A 21174-nucleotide genomic window follows, 5' to 3' on the forward strand; every position below is an offset into this window, starting at 1 on the left:
AATCGTTAGCGAGTTTAATATTCCGGGATCCACAGTATCAAAAGTGCCGAAAATACCAAATTTCAGGCATTACTTCTCACCAAGGAGCATGCATTTGGTGACGGCCTTCACTTAACGACCGAGTGTAGAGCTGTCAATGCAAACAGACAAGCAACACTGAGTGAAATAACCGCAGAAATCAATGTTTGGAATACGAGTAACGTATTAACAGGCTGTGGCAGCAGACGACCGATGATGATGATGATGATCATGTTTCGTTTGTGGGGTAATCAACTATGCGGTCATCAGCGCCCGTACAAAGTCCCAGTTTTTACACAGTCAAATTTTTGCACAATCCAATCTAGCCACTGTTACGAATGATGATGATGATGATGATGATGAAATGATGAGGACAACACAAACACCCGGTCCCGCAGACGACCGGTGCGAGTGCTTCGCTAATAGCATGACATCGTCTGCAACGCCTCTCCTAGGCTCGTCGCCATATCGGTTGTATCCTAGACGACTGGAATAGCGTGGCCTGGTCGTATTAGTCCCGATATCTGTTGGTAAGCGCTGATGGGAGGGTCCGAGCGAGGCGGGGGCCCCACGAAGCCATGGACCCAGGTCGTCAAAAAGGCACACTGCAAGCTGGTAGTGGCTCCATAATGGTTTGGGCTGTGTTTACATGGAATTCACTGGGTTCTATGTTCCAAGTGAACCGACCATTGACTGGAAATGGTTATGTTCGGCTACCTAGAGATCATTTGCAGCTGTTCATGAACTTCATGTTCCCAAATAACGATATCATGTCACCAGGTCACAATTGTTAGCGATTGGTTTGAAGCATATTTTGGACAATTTGAGCGAATGATTTGGTCACCCAGATCGCCCAACATGAATCCATCGAACATTTGTGGAACATAATCGAGAGGTTAGGTCGTGCACAAACTGCTGCACTGGCAGCACATTCGCTGTTATGGACGGCTATAGAGGCAGCAAGCTCTGTATTTCTCCAAGGACTTGGAACGACTTTTGAGTCCATGTCGTAGCCAGTTCCTGCAGTACTCCGGGCAAAAGGAGATCTGATACGATATTAGGAGGTATCCTGTGACTTTTATCACCTCATTGTAAGTATCACATACAAAAAGAACAGCATTTATACCTGTTACACACTGTATAAAGAGAGAGAAAGTATAAGGGAGAAATAATTCGTCGAATGGTTAAATATCCTGCTATCGTGGTTAAAACTGGCTGCGTGGAAGAAAAAGAAACCGCACGTAATCACAGTGTAGGACAGCACTGCATTTTCTGTCTTTCAGATCGTTTTAACAGAAAACCTGTGCACTGCTGTTTAGAAAAATATACAGGGTGATCCACTGATCGTGACCGGGCCAAATATCTCACGAAATAAGTGTCAAACGAAAAACTACAAAGAACGAAACTTGTCTAGCTTGAAGGGGGAAACCAGATGGCGCTATGGTTGGCCTGCTAGATGGCGCTGCCATAGGTAAAACGAATATCAACTGCGTTTTTTTAAAAATAGGAACCCCCATTTTTTATTACATATTCGTGTAGTACGTAAAGAAATATGATGTTTTAGTTGGACCACTTTTTTCTCTTTGTGACAGATCGCGCTGTAATAGTCACAAACCTATGGCTCACAATTTTAGACGAACAGTTGGTAACAGGTAGGTTTCTTAAATTAAAATACAAAACGTAGGTACGTTTGTCCATTCTATTTCGGTTGTCCCAATGTGATACATGTACCTTTGTGAACTTATCATTTCTGAGAATGCATGCTGTTACAGCGTGATTACCTGTAAATACCACATTAATGCAATAAATGCTCAAAATAATGTCCGTCAACCTCAATGCATTTGGCAATACGTGTAACGACATTCCTCTCAACAACGAGTAGTTCGCCTTCCGTAATGTTCGCACATGCATTGACAATGCGCTGACGCATTTTGTCAGGCGTTGTCTGTGGATCATGATAGCAAATGTCCTTCAACTTTCCCCACAGAAAGAAATCCGGTGACGTCAGATCCGGTGAACATGCGGGCCATAGTATGGTGCTTCGACAACCAATCCACCTGTCATGAAATATGCTCTTCAATACCGCTTCAACCGCACGCGAGCTATGTGCCGGACGTCTATCATGTTGGAAGTACATCGCCATCCTGTCACGCTGTGAAACATCTTTTTTTTTCTTTTTTTTTTTGCCTTTGAGTGTGTACTCAATTTAGCCATCGGCTACACATAGTGACACTGTACACATAACTGAATAAACAAATACTGAAATGCATATTTACAAGAATAAAAAGCTTAACTGTTACAGTTTTGTACATAATTTTTTAAAAAGTGAATTGAATTGAATTGGAAAATAATTAAAAGTGTCTTGGCTTACAATTCACACCAATTCTGAAATATCTTCATCAGCAAGACATATTTATAATTTACGTATGTCATTAAAACCTACAGATTGTAACCAGTACTCTTGATGAAGTTAACTATCACTTTATATAGACGAATGTCTTTAGTACACAAAAGAGAAGAAGCTGATTGAGGAAGATGGTAGCCCAATCTCAGCAATGTCTTCAGAAAGACCAACCGTTCACGGTCAGATTTGGGGCTCATAAATAAGATGTGGTTGACATCAGCTTCCGACTCAGGATCACACTCACATGCTGGTGAACTGTAAACATTTTGTAGTGACATCGGTAGAACATTACGTAGGAAATCAGCATACATTCCACCATTTAGATTGCCATCGATAAAATGGGAGCCAATTATCCTTCCTTCCATAATGCCGCACCATACATTAACCCGCCAAGGTCACTGATGTTCCACTTGTCGCAGCCATCGTGGATTTTCCGTTGTGAAATAGTGAATATTATGCCGGTTTACGTTACCGCTGTTGGTGTACAACGCTTCGTAGCTAAATAGAACGCGTGCAAAAAATCTGTCATCGTCCCGAAATTTCTCCAGTGCCCAGTGGCAGAACAGTACACGACGTTCAAAGTCGTCGCCATGCAATTCCTGATGGATAGAAATATGGTGCGGGTGCAGTAGATGTTGATGTAGCATTCTCAACACCGATGTTTTTGAGATTCCCGATTCTCGCGCAATTTGCCTGCTACTGATGTACGGATTATCCTCGACAGCAGCTAAAACACCTACTCGGGCATCATCATTTGTTGCAGGTCGTGGTTGACGTTTCACATGTGGCTGAACACTTCCTGTTTCCTTAAATAACGTAAGTATCCGGTGAACGGTCCGGACACTTGGATGATGTCGTCGAGGATACCGAGCAGCATACATAGCACACGCCCGTTGGGCATTTTGATCACAATAGCCATACATCAACACGATATCGACCTTTTTCGCAATTGGTAAACGGTCCATTTTAACACGGGTAATGTATCACTAAGCAAATACCTTCCGCACTGGCGGAATGTTACATGATGCCACGTACTTATATGTTTGTGACTATTACAGCGGCATCTATCATAAAGCGAAAAAGTGGTCCAACTAAAACATTCATATTTCTTTACGTACTACACGAATATGTAATAAAAATGGGGTTCATATTTTAAAAAAACGGTTGATATCCGTTTTACCTATGGCAGCGCCATCTAGCGGGCCAACCATAGCGCCATCTGGTTTCCTCCTTCAAGCTAGACGAGTTTCGTTCTTTTTAGTTTTCTCGTTTGACGCTTATTTCGTGAGATATTTGTCCCGGTCGCTATCAATGGACCACCCTGTATAGCCTATGTCTCTCTGATTGTCTATTAAAGTATCATGAAAAAATTTGAAGCAAAGCAATCGAGGACTTTTCGAGACTTCTGTTGACAACATAGCAACGTTACACAACAATACAATAGTACTGCTAACTTTGTGATTGACAGACTGTATCGTCGGGAAGCGGGGAGGGGCAGTGTCGCCGACCTGCATCCAGCGATGCTGTATAAGGCTCTGCAGTTGCCTCCAGAGCAGGCAGCACTGGGAACACGTGAAGCTCGACAAAGAGCGACTATCGGCTGTCGGCTGGCCCCTACCACTCCACTCGCAGAGACTTCAATGACAAAGTTATTTAATCGGAGTGCAGTAGCTGGGCAGACACTCACCTCCGTGTACGGAGAGGAGGACGAGCATCGTGGCGACCACCTGCGGGCACAGCCTGCGCAGGACGGGAAACTGCGCCGTCTCGAGCACGGTCGCCCACAGCGCGGCCGCGGCGGCTGCGTAGGCGGCCAGCAGCAGCGAGTGCGTCACCTCCCACACCACCAGCCGGCATCGGCTGCGCTGCAAGTAGACAGGCGGTCTGCCTCTAGAACCAGCAGCAGTACCAAGTTCGTGAGAAGTCGAGTTAGAGATTGTGGCTGTGCTGGAGGAGAATTGCTGTTTTCGTCGCAGCGAATTGAGCAGTTTGACAAGTTATATGAAGGGAGTGATATTCTAGCTTAGGATGGGAAAGACGCGCAGTATCAGCACTTCCAATCATGGCCATATCGTGGACACTGAACATGTGAGATATCCTGAGATGCGCCACCATGTGAAGAGCGCATCATGAATAACTCGATTCAGAGAAAATCTTAAGTCTTAAAGTCAACTGCCAGGGTAATGTGTCAATAACAGGGGCCTCGTCCACACTGTCCTGGATCTCTACAGCTGACAGATGGATGGAGCAGTCACATACACACAAAAAAGTGTGTGTTTTCCACATCTCCTAAAGCACAGCATTGATTTCAACCAAATTTGGTACACATTCTACTAGTTGTCTCAGAAGAAGTGTTGTGGGGTCCAATAGGAGCGGTGGTGTGGGTGAAAATGTTAGGCATAGTCTGCCTTGCATGTCAGGTGTGTTCTGTGGCTTGTATTGGAATGCTTTCCACAGGCTGTATGTGCATATAGGCACAGCAAATAGAGGGAGAGGAGGAAGAGATAGGCAGTGAGAAGGGGAAGGATCAATCAGACAATGAAATGGGAGAGGAGGAGATAGAGAGAGGCAGGAGGGGAATGGACAGAGTTAGGAGGTGGAAGGTCTAAACAGAGAGATGGGGAGGAAGAAATGGTCAGAGAGTGAAGAAGGAAGACATGGTCAGGGAGAGGGGGGAGGCAGGTAGAAAAGGGGGAGGATGAGAATGAGGGGAATGGGGTTATGGACATGCAGATGAGGGTGTATGAAATAGACAGAAAGAAGGCAGAAGGGGATGGATAGAGAGATGGGGAGGAGAAGACAGAGAAACATGGAGGAGGAGGAAACGGACAGAGACTGGGGTTGTAGCAGATGGGTAGAGATAGCAGGAAGATGAGATGGACTGTGAGAGGATAAGGATGAGATGGACAGAGAGAAGGATAGTAGGAGATGAACTGAAAGAGGAGAAGGAGGAGATGTACCGAGAGAGGGGGAGGACGAAATGGACAGAGAAACGAGGGGTACACTTACACAGGGTAAGGTGAGGGTAAAAGGCTTATAAGGATCTAAGAAGCAGAATAGCATACCTGAAAAGATTTCTAGCTAAAATAATATCTACAGGGGTCGAAAACAGGCTTAAATTCGATTAATAAATTTCTGAGAATGTATTTAGAAATGTAGAGAAGTGAATCATACACTACGATAAAACTGTAAAATAGGGGGAACAAAGTGTCTGAGATGTGATGTTATAGAACACTTCCGTCTTGCCAGAAGCGTCTTTAGAAGGCATATACTGTTGAAAGTCATTTGTGATGAGTGAGGCTGTATGATAATACACTGAAGCGCCAAAGAAACTGGTATAGACACGCTTATTCAGATACAGAGATATGTAAACAGGCAGAATACGGCGGTGCGGTCGGCAACGCGCATATAAGACAACAAATGTCTGCACAGTTGTTAGATCCGTTACTGCTGTCACAACGGTAGATGATCAAGATTTAAGTGAGTTTGAAAGTGGTGTTATAGTCGGCGCGCGAGCGATGGGAAGCAGCATCTCCGAGGTAGTGATGAAATGGGGATTTTCCGTACGACCATTTCACGAGTGTACCGAGAATATCAGGAATCCGGTAAAACATCAAATCCCTGACATCGCTGCGGCGGGAAAAATATTCGGCAAGAACGGGACCAACGACGATTGAATAGAATCGTTCAACGTGACAGAAGTGCAACCCTCCCCAAATTGCTGCAGATTTCAATACTGGTCCAGCATCAAGTGTCAGCGTGCGAACCACTCAACGAAACAACATCGATATGGGCTTTCAGAGCCGAAGGCCAACTGGTGTACCCTTGATGACTGTACGGCACAAACCTTTACGCCTCGATTGGGCCCATCAACACCGACATTAGACTGTTGAAGACTGGAAACATGGTCCCTGGTTGGACGAGTCACGTTTCAAATTGTATCGAGTGGATGGACGTCTACGGATATGGAGACAATTTCGTGAACCCATGGACACTGCAGGTCAGCAGGGGACTGTTCAAGCTGTTGGAGGCTCTGTAATGGTGTAGGGCGTGTGTAGTTGGAGAGATATGGGATCCCTGATAGGTCTCCATAAGACTCTCACAGGTGAAACGTACCTAAGCATCCTGTCTGATCACCTGCATCCATTCATGTCCATTGTGTATTCCTACGGACTTGGGCAATTCCAGCAGAACAATGCGACACCCAACACGTCCAGAACTGCTACGAAGTGGCTCCAGGAACAGTCTTCTGAGTTTAGACACTTCCGCTGGCCACCAAACTTCTCAAATATGAATATTATCGAGCATATCTGGGCTGCCTTGCAACGTGCTGTTCAGAAGAGATCTCCACCTCCTCGTATTCTTTCGGATTCTGGACAGACCTGGAAGATTCATTGTGTCAGATCCCTCCAGCACTACTGTAGACGTTAGTGGACTCCATGCCACGTCGTGTTGCAGCACTTCTGCGTGCTCGCGGGGATGCTACACGGTATTAGGCACGTGTACCAGTTTCTTTGGCTCTTCAGTGTATCATAGGATAGTTGTGATTAACACATTCCACCAGTATGCTCAGGTATCAGTGCTCATGATTTCAGATGGGATTTTAAAGAAGAGAAAGGTTTTCATAGTCCTGCAAATCAAACGAATCCTGGTCACGAAGTCCCTTGCTGCACATTCTTGGTAAATGTTTCGCAAAAGCCCACTGATATCATTTGCGGAAGGGAAAAGAAAGGCCCCATTCGGGATGTTCGGCCGCCTTGTGCAAATCTCTGTATTTGAGGCCACATCAATGACTTCCTAGTCGACGATGATGAAATGATGATTTCATACACAGCTAGTCCCAAGCGGAAGGAAGGTGAGTAATAAAAAGACTGCACTAACGATTAAGGAGTTAGGTTGCTGTAAGGGGCAATGTGCTCTCAACAGTTCAGAAATTATCCCGTGGGCATTGCAAATTTGAAGAAGTGTGCAGCAAAATGAAGCTAGTCACATAAAAATATGTCAGTTTTCACGTTTACGTTGGATGCTCGCAAAAGATAATGTTATTACAACTGTGCTTAATGTATTGGACTCGCATAGGGGAAAGGAGGAGTTAACATCTTCGACCTGCCATCTCGATTCATGTATTCTGTTGTTTTTCTATTTTACTTAGGGCGAATTCCAGGATTGTTCCTTTCCTATCCTTGTCCAGTACAAAGCTGCGCTCAGTCTGCTTTCAGTCTCGTCGTAAACAGTATACTGAACCTCAATATTCCTTAATTCCTTTGAATAACAGGCGAATGTAATTCTGATAATTTTTAGACCTGTCTCAAGACAAAAAGGATATTTCCACATATCTAACACGTGTTTACTATTTATACACATACTGTGCAGTAACTTAATAGTAGACATTCACTGCATGTTTTCCCTCCATAACTGAGTTACCAACATCCAGTCTCTTCGTGCAGAGAGTTAAAGGTTCGATCGAAGATCCCTTTTGCTGTTAGAGCAACACATTTGATGATGTTGGGTTGGAGATCGAATATTATCACTTCCAGTGACAATTATAATAAAAGCAATCGCAGCCTAGAAATTCTGATATGGAGCCACGACTTCCACAAGGTATACTGAGAATAAGTATTAATGGTAATGAATGCCTATCGTGTGTGCTTTCCATGTCATTATTCGATATTAATTTATACTCATGTCGCCATAAACATTTGCATGTTTAGTACCTCGATCGGTGTGCGAGAGGACCTACTCGCCAACCAACAAAGAAAATATTCATACCAGTTCTGTAGTGCGGCTGTGTTTGCAATCGTGTGTGTGTGTGCCCGTGCGGGCAGGCACGTACTGTAATTATTTCCTGGTGTTGCTCAGTTCCTGTGAGCATTGGCAGAATTCACTGAAACTATTAAAGTTAATTTTTCCCCGTTCCCGCTTTGCCTGACACAGCTTTCCCCAGAGATTACAACGAAGGCGGACAAGAAACGGTCGAATGGATTTGCGTTAACACATTCTAGGGATACGGCTGCGAAAACCGCTGCAGCTAATTGAAAAACAATGGTTCAAATGGCTCTAAGCACTATGGGACTTAGCTGGCCGCTGTGGCCGAGCGGTTCTATGCTCTTCAGCCCGGAACCGCGCTGAGGCTGCGGTCGCAGGTTCGAATCCTGCCTCGGGCATGGATGTGTGTGATGTCTTTAGGTTAGTTAGGCTTAAGTAGTTCTAAGTCTAGGGGACTGATGACCTCAGATGTTAAGTCCCATAGTACTTAGAGCCATTTGAACTATTTGAACCACTGTGGGACTTAACATCTGAGGTCTTCAGTCCCCTAGACTTAGAACTACTTAAACCTAACTAACCTAAGGACACTTTTTTTTTTCAATAGCTGCTTATATTTTATGACCCACCGTCTAATTTCTTATGGAGGATCGTATGTTTCCACTTAGCCGCTGTGACTGAAAGTAACACCACTCCGGCTCCCGTCCCCACTCACACCGTTGCCCGTGTCCCGCCACGTGGAGGCGTGCTCTATTTGTTTAGATCAATTTGATATTTTTTTGTGTGCAGCATTAGAAAAACTTATAACTAATACAAAATCAAGTAAGATATTCATAAACAAAACGAAATTAAATATTTAGAAAGAAGGAAGGGAGAGAACTGAATAGAGAAGGGATAGGTATAATATTGCCCGTCACCTGGTTGTGGGCGGCGGCCCGGGTCTTGGAATGACCCTCTACACGCCGGCCGTCGCTCACCATGCCTTTAACATATACCGTCCTAAAAACTAACTTAACTAGAAGAGATTAGAGTACGTTAAAGCTAGAAACTAAGACTAAGACCTCCATGTCCAGCCTGCTAAACTATTTACGATATACAATAGAGAGGTAACTGATTTTGTGCTTGGCTCAAAGTTGCTAATGAAAGGGTAGTTGTGGTAAAAGTAATAAGGTAATGACGCTAACGGTTTGTGTTGAGCCTACAAGGCTCCTAGTAGAGTACATCAGGCGCAAGCAGCTCCCGGCCCCGCCGACAACACGACCTGAACGGTGGTTTTCCCCGATCTACCATAGGTATCCGTCGGGTTGGGCTCAAAAGAGAGGGACCACAATTAAGATCCTTCCATACAGACTGTGCGCTGCCTCTTAACGGAATGCGTAGGTCCCTTGAAGAGGTACCCAGCTTTAAGCTCTTATTAGACATAGAGATGCTGTTAACTATTTACATATAAGGTGCAATCTGTTTTTAGGATTGTGTGTGACTTGTGCACCTCTTGTCAGTTGTTCCACTCTGTTCTTTGAATTTGACTTGGTTGACACTATGGATCATCCGCGCTGGACGCTTCAATATCTGTGTTGGTGCCCTGGTCTGTATCTCTTTCTTCTTCATCACTCGTGGTGCTAATCATATCTGTGTCCCCCTGGGCATCGTGACGTCTGTTTGGACCGACTTGCCTTCGGTAGGGTCTGTTGCGCAAGTATTCTATTTGTTGGATCTTCGAGATTTCGTCCGTTAGTTTGTTGAGTTCAGTCCACCTTTCCGGGTTGCGTATTATGGCATATAGTTCGTTCTGTGTGTTCAGGCGATTTACGTGTACTGTGTATCTTATGTTCGTGCGTTGTCCGCAGAAGAAAACAGTATATTCGGGGGAACCTTCTTCCCCGCATGTGCATCTATTAGTCTGCTGCAGACTCACGCGGTACAGGTGCGTGGGATAAGGGCCATGTCCTGTGATGAAATGTACCATACCGCGGCTGGGATCAATATGTTTTAGTTTTAGTCTTTCCCGGATGTCAGGGAAGAAGTTGTATACACGGCGGCCCTTATCGCTGTTGGCCCACTCGCTCTGCCAGGTATCCACTCGCCATGCTCTGAGTTGGCGTGTTGCCTCAATCGGTGCACCAGTGATCTGCCAAACCTGGTCTATTCTCCCCATCCTAAGCCAGTACATTGCTGCGCGGTACCTGATGGTGATATCTATGGGGAAGATTCCCATGACGACACATAGTGCGTCATTTGATGTTGTGTTGAATGCCCCTGTTAGTCGAAGTAGAACACTTCTTTGGCCTCGACGTGCAATGGTTCTGTTGGTTGAGAGATTCAACCTGTGGGCCCACGTACTGGCAGCAAAGCATAGTACTGACTCGAAGAGAGCGCAATGGTATGTTCGTGTCACTGACAGGGGTAGTCTGAATTGCTCCGAATTTAGCCTAGCCAGTTTGTGTAGTATCTTTTCTGCTTTGTTTGTGCATATTCGCATGTGTTCGTGGAAGTTCAATCGTTCATCAATGTATACTCCTAGATAGCGAGTGACTGCTAGTCTTTTTATGTTTGTGTCTCCGATTTTGACTATTGGGTTCCTGCGCAGTATACCCTTTAGCAATGTATAAGTTGTTTTGTTTCCTGCTATCTTTAATTTATTATCTGTGCACCATTGGGTTATTGTCCTAAGTGTTCCATTGGCTCTTTCTTCTAGCTGGGCACGGTTGTTTGCTGAAACTACGACGAGTAGATCATCAGCATAAGCGACAACTCCATCTGTCAGGATGTGCTCCTCTAGTAACTGTAGGAGCGGTTCTATAACTATGTCCCAGAAGATGGGGCCGCAGATCGACCCTTGTGGACAGCCTTTTGTAATTCGTTTAATAACTTTCTGGTTGTCCATTTGCCAAACGACCGTTCTGTCTCTGTAGTAGTCCATGAAACCATTATACAGAGACTCCAGTACCTGCAGGTGTAGAGTAGTTTTTCTTGTACTTTACCGAGTGTATTGATAAGGAAAATTGGTCTGTATGACTTGGGGTCTGATGGGTCTTTGTCTGGAGCCTTTTTGATGGTAACCGCCTTCGAGGTCTTCCACACTGCAGGCACACGGCCCAGCCTTAATGCATCGTTTAACAACGTTGTGAGAAACGGGGTGATCGGCGGTGCAATTTGTTTCAGTACCTCAGAGTGGATACCATCCGGTCCAGGCGGCTTTTTGTTTTGGAGTTCTGAGATCGCTGTCGCCACTTCTTCCTGCGCAAATGGACAGGTGACGGTTGGTGTGGTGTATACTGTGTCTACTTCGCATCTCAGTGCTGCATGTTGTGGTGTGTCTGTGTCTGCGATGTCGTCGGGCAGGAGTTTGCTCAGCAGGAACTCCGCTGTGCGTCTCCAGCCCTTAGTCATCTCACCATCCTCCTGTCGCAGCGTTCCCAGAACCAGTGGGCTCTTAATTTTCTCTGTCACGATTTTGTACGGCTCCCCCCAAATGTTTAGTTGCGTTTGTGCTGCTACATGGCTGTTCCAATGGTCTTTCCTGGTCTCATTCAGCTCAAGTTTATATTTGTCCTTGGCAAGCCGGTAGTCGTGTAGTCGTAATCGTCTTTCTCTATCTGAAATTGCTCGTTGGTAAAGCTTACGTTTACTCTTTGAGTCTTGTTTGAGTCGTGTTAATTGTGTAGTCCATGGAATATTTTGGTGTTTTGTCATTCTTTGTGTGCGTATGCAGTTGTTCTGTGTGTGTGTGTGATGATATCTGTCAGCATGTGTGCTCTGTAATCAACACTGCCGGTGATGTCTTGCGGTGTGTGCTCATGTATTTTTTGTCTGACCCTGTCCCAGTCTGTTTTGTCAAATAATAGTCTTTTGGTAGTGTTTCTGTGTTGACGTTTGGTGTACCACGTAAGGTTAGTGTGATGATGTTGTGGTCGCTAGCAGTGATCTGGTCATGTACGGTCCAGTCTCGTACTTGGTTGATGGCGGCATTATTAACGAGGGTGATGTCTATGTTTGATGAATGACCGTTGTGTCCGATGTGAGTCGGGTGATGTCCTTCTTTGTTGAGTACGTGTAGTCTGTTTTCTTGGATGATATCATTTATTATTCCACCTCTGTCGTCAGTTCTGTCTGAATGCCACAGGGTTGATCTGGCATTTATGTCTGCACAGATGAGAAGTTTTTTGTTGCCAGCGTATTGCGCAACATAACTGATGAGGTCTGCGTATGGTTTGATGCAATGACAGAATTGGGCGTACAGTGACGCGGTGATCCAAGTATCCCCCTTGTGTGTGACTTCAACTGTAACTAGGTGCTCAGAACAGAGTTCTGTAATTTTGACTGGATGTATTTCTTTGTTTAGGATTATGACAGATGCCATGCAGCCTGTCCCCTCCGCAACTGTCACCGCACTTGGAGGAAAGTTGGGGATATGCACTTGTCTAGTGTAGGGCTCCTGTATGCACAGAATGTCACTTTTTAGTTCACGTAGGACCCGTGGGAGCTCCGAATTTACAAGTATACTCCGCATAGCATTAAGCTGTGCTATTAGCAGTTTGGGTGTTTAACGGTGGCGTAGCACTTGCTGCCAGTTTGACTGTAATCGAAGTGTGTTCTCTCATGAGCCCTTACGTGATCCTTGTAAAGCTTGTCCATATCGAATGGTTCCTCCCTGCGGGCGCACACCTGCATGAGCAGATCTAGTAGGCTGTCTGGATCTGTTGGAATATTCTCCGTTTTGAGAATCAGTCTATCGGTTTGCTCTGATGTACGGAAACAAACAGATTGGCCGTACGGGTGTAGGGTGCGGATGAGCATCCGCTGTGCCGTCTCTAAGATGTCTCTTTTTTCTAGCCTACTTAATTTTACATTTATGTCTAGCTTGTCGTAACTAAAACTGTCGGTGTCGATGGCGTGTGTTGGCGTCTCTGCAGCCGTGACGTGTCGTGATAGTGTAGTGGCGTTGCTGTGCACCTCTGCGGGGGGCGCTGGATTGGCTTCCTCGTTGGTTGTTGTGGGGGTTTCCTTGGGCGTCGGCATTGAGGTTGTTGGTTGGGGGGCTGCGAAGGTGTTGGTATCATCAGGGGTATGCACTTTCGTATCACTAGGTTTTGAGGCAGCCTGTGACTGCCGCGATTGGTCGTCACTTTCTTGACTCTCTTAGGCTGTTTGGGTTTTCTATGCGGTTTTAGTTTCCTAAAGGCTGTGATGATTCGGACACATCACACACATCCATTCCCGTGGAAGGATTCGAACCTGCGGCCGTAGCAACAGCGCAGTTCCGGAATGAAGCGCCTAGAACCGCTCGCCAACAGCGGCCGGCTAGCTTATTGCAGACCTTTTTCCTGTAGTTCACAGGACAAATCACTATCATGAAAGCTGTTCACCGTCCTGGAAACCACAGGCTAACAATCGCTCACCCAGCTACTTTCTCCCCGAATGCAGCCACTGAGTCTGATACAGACAACGCTGTCTTCTACGAACATGAATTGCGGACTGCCTGTGTGTACTTTTTGGGGAGCTGATTTGTCATATGCAACAGGTAGCAATAATGGAGGGAAAGTGTGGGTTAATAAACATTAGTTAAAGAGGAAGAAGATCTTTTAGCATGTCCAAACATGTACGGAAGAAAGACATCGAAACCGGCACCTTATACGTCATTTAATACGTTTTATTTGGTTTACTGGTTTCGACTAATGACATAGATAACCTCAGATCAACATTGTTCTTCTTTGAAAACGTCTAGAGAAACATGATGCATAGATGCCCACAGAGGAGTGTATTATAATCCTGATAGCGTCCAAAGTTGTAGAACACACTACCCTGAAGCGTAGCTTGTCAGCACGGTGGACGTTCGCAGTAGTAGATACTCTGATGGCTATTAAAATTGCGACTTCATGAAGGCGGCATATAACAAATATCAAACTGGCACGCAATACGCTACATGTTAATATATGTAAATGATTAGCATTTCAACGCAGTAGCACAAGCAGGTAGAGCCAAAGGCACCTTGTCCGATGGCAGTGCAGGATCGAACTGCCACATCACACACCCTGTATCAGAAAAAGGACTTCTTTATCGCAATAAAAGTTTGCTCAAGGACAATTATTTTTTCATTTATTACATATTTAGACACCTGTTGCCTGAAAAGAATAGAGATGAGTTGTAGATTCAAGCCACCAAAGTCCAGTGGGCAGTGGAGGAAGTGGGGGAGGTGGGGAGGTTATCTCGGACAGACATCGAACGAAACGCCTATCACTAACTAGGTGATATGATCAAGGACGTTGACGTCAACAACGTCTGTATTGTTGCTTGGGTCAGTCTCCCTGTCTTCCTCTAGCGTGTCTGTCATGCTGATTGTTTGTTGTGTCCTGGGTCGTATACCAGGCCTATTTTGTCATCCTTTTATGTACTGGAGGTGAACGGCGTTTGAGATAGATTCTGCCGTACTATCGACTTTCGTCCATGGGGTTTCGTCATCAATTGCCGTGTAAAAATCCTTCTATGTGTGCTTTAATCGTTTGGCCTGTGAGGAAGGTATGCCATGTATTACGATGTGCTCTAAGGAACCTCCCTCTCCACGGGTATTGAGTTGGTTCAAAAGTTCATAGCGCTTTTCCATAAGTTTAATAACTTATGGAATGTTCGACAAAGAGCGAAAAAGACGAGAATCTGAGGCCCCAGGATCGGGTGAATAAGGAGGGTGCGGAAAGACTTCCAACCCAACTCCTGTGTAGTGCTTTTTGTCAATCTAGAGGAATGGGTTCGGCCAATATCATGGAGTAGCATCAGTTGACGCGGTCTTCCTGGTCGTCGTTCTTGGGTTGCTTCTGCAAGATGTTCGACTTGTTGACAATAAATGTCAGCAGTTATGTTCCACCAGATGCATAACATTTTCTTTTGTGGATGCGCGCAGGTCTTTGTACGGGCAGTTGCTGCATTGGTTCGGCTCAACGAGTACTTTCTTTTCCTTATGTTAACCCCCTCCGCCCCCCATGAACCATAGACCTTGCCGTTGGTAGGGAGCCTTGCGTGCCTCAGCGACACAGATAGCCATACCGTAGGCGCAACCACAACGGAGGGGTATCTGTTGAGAGGCCAGAGAAACGTGTGGTTCCTGAAGAGGGCCAGCAGCCTTTTCAGTAGTTGCAGGGGCAACAGTCTGGATGATTGACTGATCTGGCCTTGTAACATTAACCAAAACGGCCTTGCTGTGCTGGTACTGCGTACGGCTGAAAGCAAGGGAAAACTACGGCCGTAATTTTTCCCGAGGGCATGCAGCTTTTTTTCTTTTTTTTTAATTTTTTTTTTTTTTTGTCATCAGTCTACTGACTGGATTGATGCGGCCCGCCATGAATTCCTTTCCTGTGCTAACCTCTTCATCTCAGAGTAGCACTTGCAACCTACGTCCTCAATTATTTGCTTGACGTATTCCAATCTCCGTCTTCCACTACAGTTTTTGCCCTCTACAGCTCCCTCTAGTACCGTGGAAGTCATTCCCTCATGTCTTAGCAGATGTCCTATCACCCTGTCCCTTCTCCTTATCAGTGTTTTCCACATATTCCTTTCCTCTCCGATTCTGCGTAGAACCTCCTCATTCCTTACCTTATCAGTCCACCTAATTTTCAACATTCGTCTATAGCCCCACATCTCAAATGCTTCGATTCTCTTCTGTTCCGGTTTTCCCACGGTCCATGTTTCACTACCATACAATGATGTACTCCAGACGTACACCCTCAGAAATTTCTTCCTCAAATTAAGGCCGGTATTTGATATTAGTAGACTTCTCTTGGCCAGAAATGCCTTTTTCGCCATAGCGAGTCTGCTTTTGGTGTCCTCCTTGCTCCGTCCGTCATTGGTTATTTTACTGCCTAGGTAGCAGAATTCCTTAACTTCATTGACTTCGTGACCTTCAATCCTGATGTTAAGTTTCTCGCTGTTCTCATTTCTACTACTTCTCATTACCTTCGTCTTTCTCCGATTTACTCTCAAACCATACTGTGTACTCATTAGACTGTTCATTCCGTTCAGCAGATCATTTAATTCTTCTTCACTTTCACTCAGGATAGCAACGTCATCAGCGGATCGTATCACTGATATCCTTTCACCTTGTATTTTAATTCCACTCCTGAACCTTTCTTTTATTTCCATCATTGCTTCCTCGATGTACGGATTGAAGAGTAGGGGCGAAAGGCTACAGCCTTACACCCTTCTTAATACGAGCACTTCGTTCTTGATCGTCCACTCTTATTATTCCCTCTTGGTTTTTGTACTTATTGTATATGACCCGTCTCTCCCTATAACTTACCCCTACCTTTTTTCAGAATCTCGAACAGCTTGCACCATTTTATATTGTCGAACGCTTTTTCCATGTCGACAAATGCTATGAAAGTGTCTCGATTTTTCTTTAGCCTTGCTTCCATTATTAGCCGTAACGTCAGAATTGCCTCTCTCGTCCCTTTACTTTTCCTAAAGCCAAACTGATCGTCACCTAGCGCATTCTCAATTTTCTTTTCCATTCTTCTGTATATTATTCTTGTAAGCAGCTTCGATGCATGAGCTGTTAAGCTGAATGTGCGATAATTCTCGCACTTGTCAGCTCTTGCCGTCTTCGGAATTGTGTGGACGATGCTTTTCCGAAAGTCAGATGGTATATCGCCAGACTCATATATTCTGCACACCAAAGTGAATAGTCGTTTTGTTGCCACTTCCCCCAATGATTTTAGAAATTCTGATGGAATGTTATCTATCCCTTCTGCCTTATTTGACCGTAAGTCCTCCAAAGCTCTTTTAAATTCCGATTCTAATACTGGATCCCCTATCTCTTCTAAATCGACTCCTGTTTCTTCTTCTATCACATCAGACAAATCTTCACCCTCATAGAGGCTTTCAGTGTATTCTTTCCACCTATTTGCTCTCTCCTCTGCATTTAACAGTGGAATTCCCGTTGCACTCTTAATGTTACCACCGTTGCTTTTAATGTCACCAAAGGTTGTTTTGACTTTCCTGTATGCTGAGTCTGTCCTTCCGACAATCATATCTTTTTCGATGTCTTCACATTTTTCCTGCAGCCATTTCGTCTTAGCTTCCCTGCACTTCCTATTTATTTCATTCCTCAGCGACTTGTATTTCTGTATTCCTGATTTTCCCGGAACATGTTTGTACTTCCTCCTTTCATCAATCAACTGAAGTATTTCTTCTGTTACCCATGGTTTCTTCGCATCTACCTTCTTTGTGCCTATTTTTTCCTTTCCAACTTCTGTGATGGCCCTTTTTAGAGATGTCCATTCCTCTTCAACTGTACTGCCTACTGTGCTATTCCTTATTGCTGTATCTATAGCGTTAGAGAACTTCAAACGTATCTCGTCATTCCTTAGTACTTCAGTATCCCACTTCTTTGCGTATTGATTCTTCCTGACTAATGTCTTGAACTTCAGCCTACTCTTCATCACTACTATATTGTGATCTGAGTCTATATCTGCTCCTGGGCACGCCTTACAGTCCAGTATCTGATTTCGGAATCTCTGTCTGACCATGATGTAATCTAATTGAAATCTTACCGTATCTCCCGGCCTTTTCCAAGTATACCTCCTACTCTTGTGATTCTTGAACAGGGTATTCGCTATTACTAGCTGAAACTTGTTACAGAACTCAATTAGTCTTTCTCCTCTTTCATTCCTTGTCCCAAGCCCATATTCTCCTGTAACCTTTTCTTCTACTCCTTCCCCTACAACTGCATTCCAGTCGCCCATGACTATTAGATTTTCGTCCCCCTTTACATACTGCATTACCCTTTCAATATCCTCATACACTTTCTCTATCTGTTCATCTTCTGCTTGCGACGTTGGCATGTATACCTGAACTATCGTTGTCGGTGTTGGTCTGTTGTCGATTCTGATTAGAACAACCCGGTCACTGAAATGTTCACAGTAACACACCCTCTGCCCTACCTTCCTATTCATAACGAATCCTACACCTGTTATACCATTTTCTGCTGCTGTTGATATTACCCGATACTCATCTGACCAGAAATCCTTGTCTTCCTTCCACTTCACTTCACTGACTCCTACTATATCTAGATTGAGCCTTTGCAGTTCCCTTTTCAGATTTTCTAGTTTCCCTACCACGTTCAAGCTTCTGACATTCCACGCCCCGACTCGTAGAACGTTATTCTTTCGTAGATTATTCAATCCTTTTCTCATGGTAACCTCCGCATTGGCAGTCCCCTCCCGGAGATCCGAATGGGGGACTATTCCGGAATCTTTTGCCAATGGAGAGATCATCATGACACTTCTTCAAATACAGGCCACATGTCCTGTGGATACACGATACGTGTCTTTAATGCAGTGGTTTCCATTGCCTTCTGCATCCTCATGTCGTTGATCATTGCTGATTCTTCCGCCTTTAGGGGCAATTTCCCACCCCTAGGACAAGAGAGTGCCCTGAACCTCTATCCGCTCCTCCGCCCTCTTTGACAAGGCCGTTGGCAGAATGAGGCTGACTTCTTATGCCGGAAGTCTTCGGCAGCTTTACTGTATGGTTAAATGATGATGGCGTCCTCTTGAGTAAAATATTCCGGAGGTAAAATAGTCCCCCATTCGGATCTCCGGGCGGGGACTATTCAGGAGGATGCCGTTATCAGGAAAAAGAAAACTGGCGTTCTACGGATCGGAGCGTGGAATGTCAGATCCCTTAATCGGGCAGGTAGATTAGAAAATTTAAAAAGGGAAATGGATAGGTTGAAGTTGGATATAGTGGGAATTAGCGAAGTTCTGTGGCAGGAGGACCAAGACTTTTGGTCAGGTGAATACAGGGTTATAAATACAAAATCAAATATGGGTAATGCAAGAGTAAGTTTAATAATGAATAAAAAAATAGGCTTTCGGGTAAGCTACAACAAACAACATAGTGAACGCATTATTGTGGCCAAGATAGACTCGAAGCCCACGCCTACAACAGTAGTACAAGTCTATATGCCAACTAGCTCTGCAGATGACGAAGAAATTGAAGAAATGTATGATGAGATAAAAGAAATTATTCAGATAGTGAAGGGAGACGAAAATTTAATAGTCATGGGTGACTGGAATTCGATAGTAGGAAAAGGAAGAGAAGGAAACGTAATAGGGGAATATGGATTGGGGGTAAGAAATGAAAGAGGAAGCCGCCTGGTAGAATTTTGCACAGAACACAACTTAATCATAGCTAACACTTGGTTTAAGAATCATAAAAGAAGGTTGTATACATGAAAGAATCCTGGAGATACTGACAGGTTTCAGATAGATTATATAATGGTAAGACAGAGATTTAGGAACCAGGTTTTAAATTGTAAGACATTTCAAGGGGCAGATGTAGACTCTGATCACAATCTATTGGTTATGAACTGTAGATTAAAACTGAAGAAACTGCAAAAAGGTGGGAATTTGAGGAGATGGGACCTGGATAAACTGAATTAACCAGAGGTTGTAGAGAGTTTCAGGAAGAGCATAAAGGAACAATTGACAAGAATGGGGGAAAGAAATACAGTAGAAGAAGAATGGATAGGTTTGAGGGATGAAGTGGTGAAGGCAGCAGAGGATCAAGTAGGTAAAAGACGAGGGCTAGTACAAATCCTTGGGTGACAGAAGAAATACTGAACTTAATTGATGAAAGGAGAAAATATAAAAATACAGTAAATGAAGCAGGCAAAAAGGAATACAAACGTCTCAAAAATGAGATCGACAGGAAATGCAAAATGGCTAAGCAGGGATGGCTAGAGCACAAATGTAAGGATGTAGAGGCTTACCTCACTAGGGGTAAGATAGATACTGCCTACAGGAAAATTAAAGAAACCTTTGGAGAGAAGAGAACCACTTGTATGAATATCAAGGGCTCAGATGGAAACCCAGTTCTAAGCAAAGAAGGGAAATCAGAAAGGTGGAAGGAGTATATAGAGGAACTATACAAGGGCGATGTACTTGAGGACAATATTATGGAAATGGAAGAGGATGTAGATGAAGATGAAATGGGAGATATGATACTGCGTGAAGAATTTGATAGAGCACTGAAATACCTAAGTCGAAACAAGGCCCCCGGAGTAGACAACATTCCATTAGAACTACTGATAGCCTTGGGAGAGACAGTCCTGATAAAACTCTACCATCTGGTGAACAAAATGTATGAGACAGGCGAAATACCCTCAGACTTCAAGAAGAATATAATAATTCCAATCCCAAAGAGAGCAGGCGTTGAAAGATGTGAAAATTACCGAACAATCAGTTTAATAAGTCACAGCTGCAAAATAATAATGCGAATTCTGTACACACGTATGGAAAAACTGGTAGAAGCCGACCTCGGGGAAGATCAGTTTGGATTCCGTAGAAATATGGGAACACGTGAGGCAATACTGACCCTACGACTTGTCTTAGAAGCTAGATTAAGGAAAGGCAAACCTACGTTTCTAACATTTGTAGACTTGGAGAAAGCTTTTGACATTGTTGACTGGAATAATCTCTTTCAAATTCTGAAGGTGGCAGGGGTAAAACACAGAGAGCGAAAGGCTATTTACATTTTGTACAGAAACCAGATGGCAGTTATAAGAGTCGAGGGACATGAAAGGGAAGCAGTGGTTGGGAAGGGAATGAGACAGGGTTGTAGCCTCTCCCCGATGTTATTCAATTTGTATGTTGAGCAAGCAGTAAAGGAAACTTCCTGGCAGATTAAAACTGTGTGCCCGACCGAGACTCGAACTCGGGACCTTTGCCTTTCGCGGGCAAGTGCTCTACCAGCTGAGCTACCGAAGCACGACTCACGCCCGGTACTCACAGCTTTACTTCTGCCAGTACCTCGCCTCCTACCTTCCAAACTTTACAGAAGCTCTCCTGCGAACCTTGCAGAACTAGCACTCCTGAAAGAAAGGATATTGTGGAGACATGGCTTAGCCACAGCCTGGGGGATGTTTCCAGAATGAGATTTTCACTCTGCAGCGGAGTGTGCGCTGATATGAAACTTCTTGGCAGATTAAAACTGTGTGT

At 44.5% G+C, this 21174-nt stretch overlaps 1 protein-coding gene across 1 annotated transcript in view; it reads right to left on the reverse strand.

The window, feature by feature from the left end:
- The window catches only part of LOC126187534 (uncharacterized), an 81962-nt gene that overhangs the window by 15571 nt on the left and 45217 nt on the right, over positions 1–21174 (reverse strand). Inside the window, exon 5 of the mRNA XM_049928675.1 lies at positions 4110–4287. Within this exon, the coding sequence (XP_049784632.1) occupies positions 4110–4287 (178 nt within the window). The remainder of the gene's footprint in view (positions 1–4109; positions 4288–21174) is intronic.

Source organism: Schistocerca cancellata, chromosome 5 (assembly GCF_023864275.1).
Source record: "Schistocerca cancellata isolate TAMUIC-IGC-003103 chromosome 5, iqSchCanc2.1, whole genome shotgun sequence".
In the NCBI taxonomy this organism is placed as follows: Eukaryota; Metazoa; Arthropoda; class Insecta; order Orthoptera; family Acrididae; genus Schistocerca; species Schistocerca cancellata.